Here is an 8,814-nt window from a genome sequence, read left to right as displayed (position 1 = left end):
TTGCATAGGCCAGGCCAATAAACAAAACCAAGTTGCTGCATTCTTTGTGTCAAAGCAAGAGGAGAATTTGAACTCAGGGTGAACTAGATGAATGACTCCTACACTACAGTATATCCATTAACATGGTGGATTCTCCTTACTTAGCCTGTGAGCATTTGATCATGTGTTATTAGCTTAATAGCAGACACAATACAATTATTTGATGCCAAATAATTGCATTTCTGCGTTACTTTGCAGCTTTAAAATGGATATGGTTGTCATGTACAACCACACAGCCCCCCTGGGCAAGACAAGATGATTTTTTTTAACCAAAATCAATAGGAGCTTTTTGCTGGTGAAGTTCCTTTTGAATATAATGAATTTGAAGCCAAGGGGTATTTATAATTTTACTTTTGTTCTAAGGGCGAAACAGCAACCAGGTTCTTGTTGATAATGTGGAACAAAATATTTAATATTCATAATTCAAATAAAGACCCACATGAGATTTTGAGGTACATTTAGGAGTAAGGGTGGAGGGGCATGGACGCTCCATTGTACCCAAGATGAACTCTTACGCCTACCTCATACTTTGCAGTATGCATAGCTGAAAATAACCGATTTTCAAGAGGTAAATGCATTATTGACATGATTTTCTGCAAGAGGCAGTGCCCGGGCACTGTTGCACGACAAACTTATATACTTGCCATAACTCATTGACAGAGGTTGTTTATATGGCAGCTGCTACCTCACACACCTGATTCCGACAAATGACCTGGAGATTGTTGGGTGTGGCACTGGCATAACCCACCCACGAACATCATCACCACAGATGAGATGGATCCAGTGTGACGTAACCAAACGGACCCTTTGGTTACATTTGTACACAATCAAGAGTTAAATAAACATTCAGGATTTCAGTGTGATATGAGCCTACGTATGTAGGTACCATCACCGTCAAAAGCAAACAAATAATTTGGAAGAAAAAGTACAACGCAGCAAATGGTGTTTATTGTCAAAGTGTAGGAGTAGGACAATGTTATATATGTGCATATTTAATTATTGTGTATTCTAATTGTGCAACAATCTAAGCTACAGTATATACAGACATCTATCATTAACTGTTGATAGCTGGATGACAGTTATACTGTATAACAGTAAATCTAGTTGGCCAGTTGCTTGGGCAGGACAGTCTTGTGAGACAATCTTTTGAGGGCCCAAGACTTTGGTATCATCTGTTTGTCAAATGCAAAAATGGTGACTCTTACTCGTACAGTGTAATATCAATCAATACAACTAAACACATCCATTAAAAACATCCACATGAATATAGTCAACGCAACAAATGTTATGCAGAAAAATCTTTTTTTTTCTTCTTTTTTTTTGTCTTGCCCCCTTCCCTAACATATCTCCTTAAAATTTCATCAAAGGTTAAACAAAACATTTAAATGTTACATATCCCATAAAAGTAAAAGAGAATAATGTTATGAGGATCCCCAGTTCTAGATAGCAATGATGCTGTTGTGAAAAATATACGTATAGTAGAGTGAACTAAACATTTACAGGATTTTACAGGCGGAGAAAAAAAAAAAAAAAAAGAACATCCTCTTGACATAATTCTTTAGAATAATAATACAGCCCCACAGTCTTATGAACATGCTATGATCTGTCGTTACTCACTCCGATCATTGTCCGTGTGATACGAGGCTACGCAGCCTGTCACAGGGTTGTGGTTGTGTGTGTGTGTGTGCGCGCACGGGTGTGTGCATACATTTACCCGTCTCATGTACAGGTATGATGGGATATATGGATGTATGCATGTGTGTATTTGTCATGTCAGTGTGGTGGTTGTCTCGTCAGTGTATGTGTCTGTGTTTAGCGGTTGTGCCTGCAGACTACAGTCAACAGTTCTCCGAGTTATGCGAATGTGGTCCGGTCTCCATTTTCCAGTCTCTCTGGTCTCCAGTGGCTTCTGCTTGCTGTCCGCCGCCGCCGACACTTTGCTGGGAGGCGGCGGGGGACAGGGACATGTTTCTGCGGGGGTTGCCGCTGTGCATGGTGTTCCAGTGGCGCTTCAGATCCGACGCTTTGATGAAGGCCTTGTCGCAGGAGCCACAGTTGAAGGGCCTCTCGCCCCGGTGCTGCCGCTCGTGGTCTTTCAGGTGGGACTTGTGCTTGAAGGCCTTTTCGCACATTTGGCAGCCGAAGGGTCTCTCGTTGCTGTGCACGCGCTCGTGCCTCTTCAGGTCGGGCCCCCGTATGAACGCCTTGCCGCACACGACGCAGCGGTGCGGCTTGAAGCCGGAGTGGATCTTTAGGTGCTCCTTGAGGTGCGCGGCGGTGGTGAAGGCTTTGGGGCAGTGCTCGCAGCCGTAGGGCCTGTTGGCGGTGAGGAGACGCTCCTTTTTGGCGTTGTGGTCCAGGGGCTTCCCCCCGGGCGTCTGGCAGGAGCCGTGGTCGCGGTGGCCGTAGAGTAGGTACTCCAGCTTCATGTCGCTGGAGGACGAGGAGCTCCACCCGTGGCCGTGCTGGTCTTTGCCCATGTTGGTGCTGTAGTTGTGCGGCTGGCTGTTGACGTGGGAGCCCCCGGGGCCCATGCCGTCCATGCCCTGGTCGTAGAAGCTGTTCTTTCTTACCTCCTCCATGGCGAGCTCTTTCAGGATGGCGTCCTGGGCCCTCATGCCGTGGTCGCCGGGGGCCTGGTTCTCTCTGGTCTTCATGTTGGTCAGCTCGCGCTTCTGGGTGCACAGGTTGTCTAGGAAGTTGATGCCTAGTATCTGCCCTGACGACATCATCATGTTGATGTCCTTCTTTCTGACGGCCAGGCGCGCCGTGTACATGTAGTTGAGCACCTCCTCGAAGATGTCGGAGCGGATGAAGTCCAGCTCCACGATGGAGTTGTCCTCGTCGCTCTGCTTCTTGAACAGCTTCTTGAAGTAGTTGCTGCAGGCGGCCAGCACGCAGCGGTGGGCCCGGAACTCGATGTTCTCCACCACCACCACCACGTCACAGTGCTCGCCCTCCATCCGCTGTTGGTTCAGCATCTTCAGGAACGTGGCTTTGTGGTCATAGTCGATATATCTCAGTAAGTCGGACATGTTGCCGGTTAAATAGGAGCAACCTTTAAAAAAAAAGGGAAATTACTTAATTATTTTATTTCAGTTATTTTTTCCCCCGGTCAGAATCTGAATTAGCAAGAGAATCAGAACTAGTACTAATCATAATGACTTGTTCATGCTATACATCCAGACTGAAGGTGCACTCTGCACTGGCTAAAATGCCAGTGTGTTCCGCCTGTGGGTCAAGTTATGTATTTATTTTACATTTTTAATTGATTTATCGTCTGTTTGTTTTATTTTTTGTAATTATTTCTATGGATCAGAGTCCGCTAATAAATAAAGATTGAATTGAACAACACCAGTCAGAATTGGAAGCTATACCACAATCCGAATAGAGTGCTACAGTTTGACGTCCTAAAACCCCAATAGTTAGTTTGTAATGGCATTACACATTTTATCTACGTCATCACCTTTTGTCTCTATTTCATATATTTTCGTACAGTATTATCGGAAACGGTCATCACCTGCCAAACTAAAAAAAAAGTGGGTGGAGCGAGCGCTAGGCTAAATTAGCATGCTAATTATGTTAATGTATACACATTAAGTATGCAACGCGCATATACTTTCACGGCAAAATGAAAAAAACAAACAAATATTTGCTCAAGTCGTGCGGAGCGCGTTCGACGGCGGGCGGTCCGTGCGCGACGACGCGTCGCAAACGGCGGTGAGAGAGAGTAAACAAAAGTGGCTAATTCAGTCATGCAGAAATCCTATGGAGCGAAGAGAGAAGAGGAAAAAAAATAGGCCCGAAAAAAATCGCCAATAAAACACGGAAAACGAGCCGTCGCAAGGCGCACTAAAATAAAACAATAACCGCGATGCGATTACCGGCTCGAGCGCCGCGTTTTTAACGTCGCGCGAGCCGTCGCGTGCGGTTCGGAATAACCTTTAAGGCAGAGAATCTTTCACTGTTCACTGCGTCCAGCCATTTTGGTACCAAGCAGAGAGAGAGAGCCCTCCGCCGCTTGGTACATGTTTCTCTAACCCGTTTTTAAACCCTCAAACACCGCCCAAACCGACACTTACCCGTCGACAAAACGTCTCAAAAGCCTCCAAGTTCTGTTTTCCGATGTGGAATCGAAGCGCAGGTTGGAATTTAAATGAGAATTAAAAGGGTTAAATACCTTATCGAAGCCTGAACGCGGTCCTTGGTGTTGTCACGCAAGGCAGGCAGAGCGTCGACGATCCACACAGAGCTGTCGTTTTTCCTCTTCCTCCTCTTGTTGTGACTGTGTAAAGGGAGGCGGTGGAGGAAGTGCCGCCAAGCGCCGCCGCCCCCTGCAGGACCGGAGCGCCACGTCAGGCTACATGCCTTAGCTCAAGACTATCACATAGATGTATTCTATCGATTTTCATTAGTGATGGAAAAAATACTCACATGTTTTACTTCAGAAAAATTATCAATACTGCAATGTAGATGCACCCTGTTACAAGTATAAGTCCCGTATCCAAAATGTCCTTGAGTAAAAGTATTGGCATCAAAATATACTTAAAGTACCAAAAGTAGAAAGTACTCATTATGCAGAATGTCCCATTTCACAAGTTTTCAAATGCATAAAAATCTTTTGAAAAAGATCTACAAGCTCACAATGCGTCGCATCGCAATGCATTGTGAGCTTGTAGCTCTGCTATTTTTGAATGGTCGAAATGTATAGGGCTGAAGTGGTTAATGTATGTTTTGTATTAATAATCAAAATCTACAAAGTAACTACTAAAGTTTTCAAATAATTGTAGTGGAGTAAAAGTACAATATTTACCTCTGAGATGTAGTGGAGTAGAAGTAAAAGTACTGAAAACTGTTAATACTCTAGTAAAGTAAAAATACCTCAAAATTGTACTTAAGTACAGTACTTTACACCACTGTATTTGCATGTCTATGATATGCAAATATCAAAATCGATAAAATACATCTATGATCTGGATCCAAGGTTACTTCAGCCCAGCCCGAATCCATGCTATTTCAAGTGTTTAAAACTGTTTGAATTCCAAGGACCTCTGTGGGTGTACAAAATGGAACTAAATGGACCCGTTAAGGTCCATTTATACACTCTCAGAGTAAGGGTCCACAATTTGGAACCCTGGCCTGAGGGTCCCTGGATCCCACTTTGAGTACCACTGCAAGGGGGTCGTTTACCAAGACTGCAGGGTCGAGTGGGAACCTAAACATTCTTGGCAACGACCATGTAAAAAAATAAAAATAAAAGTATGCTTTGGAAAATGGTCAGAAATAATGTAAAGTATATTTGAACATGTACAGTTTGCTCATTATCAGACCCAGATTTACCCTTCAACTTCTTGTTTATGACCCAAGATGACATATCCATAAGTATGTAGCAATTGTAGAAATATTAGGCCTTGTCATTAAAAAAGTGTATATGTATTTGGCCCCCATACAATAAACGTAAATATAAAAATAAAATATAGAATTCATATAAAATGGTGCCCAGAGAGATGCCCACTAATCCTGTTACCATTGCATAGGGGGTCGCTTGCAAAAAAAAGGAAATTCTGTTATTGCCCCCTCAGGTCAGGTTTGTTGATAAAACAATAAGCATTTAGAACCATATATATTACTGAGCAATATAGATCACCTGCTGGCTTTACAATCAGTGGTTATTGATAATCCATTAACCAAAATACTGTAGCTATAGACCCTTTAACAGACGACGTCACACTGATAAGAACCAGTATGCGCGCAATGAAACCCATTCTGTCAGGTCTCGCTAGGACGCGCCTCACTAGCCAACACACAAGAGGGGGTTGGGGTGTGCTGAAACCAGCGCACCACAAAACAACAGGTTGAGAATTGATTGCGTGAAACAATCACCTGTGCATCCAGTCTCAATGTTAGTAAACAAATAATTGGTCTATGCTTCCTCATAGTGGATTGCAAGATCATCTAAAATGGTAATTTCCTTGATGTCCAAGAACAGATGGTTGTTGTTTTAATGTTTAAAGGTAACTCTCTAGTCTATATATTAGTGCTGATGAATATCAACATGGGTTTAATACTTCTATGCTTGTCAAGATGCAAATTCAGTATCTTACTATGAACTCCAACATTTAAAAATCGAATTTGATGTTGTAAGTAGAACTTTGAATAGTGTTGACAGTATTTTCTCAATTTCCCAATTAAAGCTACATATAGAAAAGGATGCATAGACAAATAATCAAATATTGAGATCGGAGTAGATCAATATGCTGCATGTTGCATCTTTAAGAATGTATAAATAAATCAGAAAGAGAGCGACGGACAAATTCAATGTTCTATTTGGAAAGAAAACAACAAACTTAAAACCAATGGGTTTGCCACTTTTATTTCACTGTTGTGGAAATATTGCTGTACATGAATGATACTTGGTATTCAGATACAGTTTGAACAGATGAGAGGCATATAGCATACATATTCTGGTGTACGACAGATCACTCTTGGCTTTGTTAATCTTTTAAGACCATATGTCATCTTCAACACACCATTGTGTCCCTATTTTTGCAACAGCGCACGTTAAATGGTACTTTTCCCCACTATAACATATTGATAACCACACACCTTGACAACATATATGTTGAAAATGACATATTCATTAAGAGAGCATCGAACATGACAGATCACACGAGTCCTTGGACAGCCACACAACTGTGAACCTCCTCAGGTACATCCCTTCATCCAGCAAGAACATTCCAAGAACAGCAAGCTTGAGATATCTGCTCTTCCCAGTTACCCTTAACTGTGTCTTTTAAACAGTCTAAAAAAAACTGTTGCAGGTGAGAGAAACAATAGGTAAGAATGATGACAAAAATAAAATAAAATACTGATCAGAAGAAAAGAAAAATACTTTTTCAAGTAGTTTGTGACAAAATCATTTACTAGAGATACGATTAGCTTCTTCCAAGAAAAGCTTAGGTATGTACTGTAGACTGTTGGTCTGTATTGATTTCTGCAGCGGCATATTTGACTGAAAACCATTGACTTTGTGGAGTGGCGAGTGACGCAATGCTTGCTGGCACAATGAGGTTGGCATATCTACAGCAAGGGTTATACTGTGTTTGCTCTAACATATACAGCCTACAGGCAGCGTTGTTTTAGGTTTCGGAGTGATGGCTTTATTCATAAATAGAATGTTGCTACAATAATTATTCTCAATAATCATAAAAATGCTTCAAAGTCATAAGGCAGTGAAAGAAAAAGAAGGAAGGGGTTTGTTTGCTTGCTGCACACGGGAGGTCGGCGTGCAGATGGGATTGAAGAACCGGGTTTTTTAATCTTATGGTTTTCATGTATATAATCTTGTCATTCTTTGATAATGCAACATGGTGTCCTTCTCATGCAAAATGCATTTTATCGCAGGTGATGGGTGGGACCTTGTGGCGAGCTGCAGCATTTGGAGAGGAGGAGCCGTCTTAAGTCTTCAGAATGTCCCGGAGTAATACATGGAATCCTGGGTGTCGAAGGTTGCGAGGTTGAATCCTTGAATAGAAAACAGCACTCAGCCTTATTCCTACAAGCACAGAGAAAACAACATGTCAGCAAACATGGTTCCACACGTTGAAACTCCCAAAACTATGGCACGACATACCACACAGGACAACACGACAAATGCTATGAATATGCGCTTGAGGTAATGTCATGTACTCCAGAACAGGTGTAGTGAGGAACACAAGTAATAATAAAATGGTATATAGATGCACAAAGGCCAACCGGGTACTTACAGGGTAAAGCTAGCACACATTGGTGGAAACAGTGGGGTTTTGTGTCATTTATCATTACAAAATTTATAATTCTAAATGTTTTAGCATCCCATACAGTGGCTATATTATTAACCACTTAAGCCCTGCTGTACTTCTTCGTACAATGAATAGTGAAAATAGTTGATTTACAAGTTCACAATGCGTTGCATCATAGCGCATTGTATTGCAGATTTGCTATTCTAGCAAATTTATAAAATGTTAGTTAGGTTGTTGAAATGTCTAATGCCTGTGTTTACTGCCTAAAATGTATTGAATTAAAATGTTGGAAATGGAAACCACTTCAAAGTCTGTTTTTATTTTATTTCCTGTTTAGTAGCCCGGCCTCTGCATGTGCATCTACCGTTAAGAGACAAGCATCCAGAAGGCCACAGACAATGTTTAGTACAATGGTAATAAATGCTGCTCAGACTGAGAGCACAGCCATTCTGACAGGCAAGATGTAAGACAGCACTGCACGCACAGCGGAGGGTCCAGAGCCGTGGAAACATAGCAAGCCATTCCCATCTGGTGAGTCACGCAAGTCCACACATGCACGCACACGCATACACACACATCCAAAACCCTGCGCCTTGGGGTCATTTCACTCAGAAGCTAATGAGGAAAGCTTGGATGCCAAAAGTTAGATGTACTGTACAGCGGAGTATATATATATATACGGTCGACATAGAATGTGTGTCCGCACATAAAAAAGCTTGAAAGAAAAGGGGTGAGGAGGGGTTGTTAGAAACACTAAAAAGAACAATGCCAGTGTGGTAGAATGGAATGATAGAGCCTCCATCGCATGGCTCCATGCCTGCCAGACTCGGGGAGGATACCTGACAACGTTGCGCAGACAAGACAAGTCCAAACACAAACGGTTGTCTTCGCAAAGTTCGTCAAAAACATTGCGAGGCAAACGTCTGACCCATTTACACATATAAAAGGTGCTGCGTGTTTGGGTTGCATAAATAAACCCGCTGACCTTTTTTAG

The 8,814-nt window shown here is 42.3% G+C and overlaps 2 protein-coding genes across 10 annotated transcripts in view; both read right to left on the bottom strand.

Moving 5' to 3' along the window:
* Nucleotides 1-968: 968 nt before the first annotated feature.
* LOC311044817 (zinc finger and BTB domain-containing protein 14-like) lies at nucleotides 969-4,312 on the bottom strand. Of its 2 annotated transcripts, none has more exons than XM_084056627.1 (2): nucleotides 4,220-4,312; nucleotides 969-3,097 (listed from the first exon to the last, which is right to left on the bottom strand). In XM_084056627.1, the coding sequence occupies exon 2, from the start codon at nucleotides 3,072-3,074 to the stop codon at nucleotides 1,878-1,880; it is 1,197 nt and encodes a 398-aa protein (XP_083912753.1). In that variant the 5' UTR covers nucleotides 3,075-3,097; nucleotides 4,220-4,312; the 3' UTR covers nucleotides 969-1,877. The 2 variants fall into 2 exon arrangements, with proteins under 2 accessions (XP_083912753.1, XP_083912754.1); XM_084056628.1 differs by having other exon boundaries at nucleotides 4,122-4,262.
* Nucleotides 4,313-6,396: 2,084 nt separating this feature from the next.
* LOC311046157 (band 4.1-like protein 3) overlaps nucleotides 6,397-8,814 on the bottom strand; it is a 75,970-nt gene continuing 73,552 nt past the window's right edge. For all 8 annotated transcript variants that reach the window (XM_084058315.1, XM_084058321.1, XM_084058314.1 and 5 more), the window contains one exon: nucleotides 6,397-7,594. Coding sequence is in view for 1 of the 8 variants with exons in the window: in XM_084058320.1 (XP_083914446.1) it covers nucleotides 7,589-7,594 (6 nt within the window). In the remaining 7 variants the exon portion in view is untranslated. The remainder of the gene's footprint in view (nucleotides 7,595-8,814) is intronic.

The sequence above is a fragment of the Gymnoscopelus microlampas genome (assembly GCF_963454915.1).
Source record: "Gymnoscopelus microlampas genome assembly, chromosome: 5".
Classification (NCBI taxonomy): domain Eukaryota; kingdom Metazoa; phylum Chordata; class Actinopteri; order Myctophiformes; family Myctophidae; genus Gymnoscopelus; species Gymnoscopelus microlampas.
Note: the sequence above shows the minus strand (reverse complement) of the source record. Positions and strands in the feature narration are given on the sequence as shown.

Bases quoted from the DNA above. Each gene is read 5' to 3' on its own strand.
- LOC311044817 (XM_084056627.1), bottom strand. From the start codon at position 3,074: ATGTCCGACTTACTGAGATATATCGACTATGACCACAAAGCCACGTTC.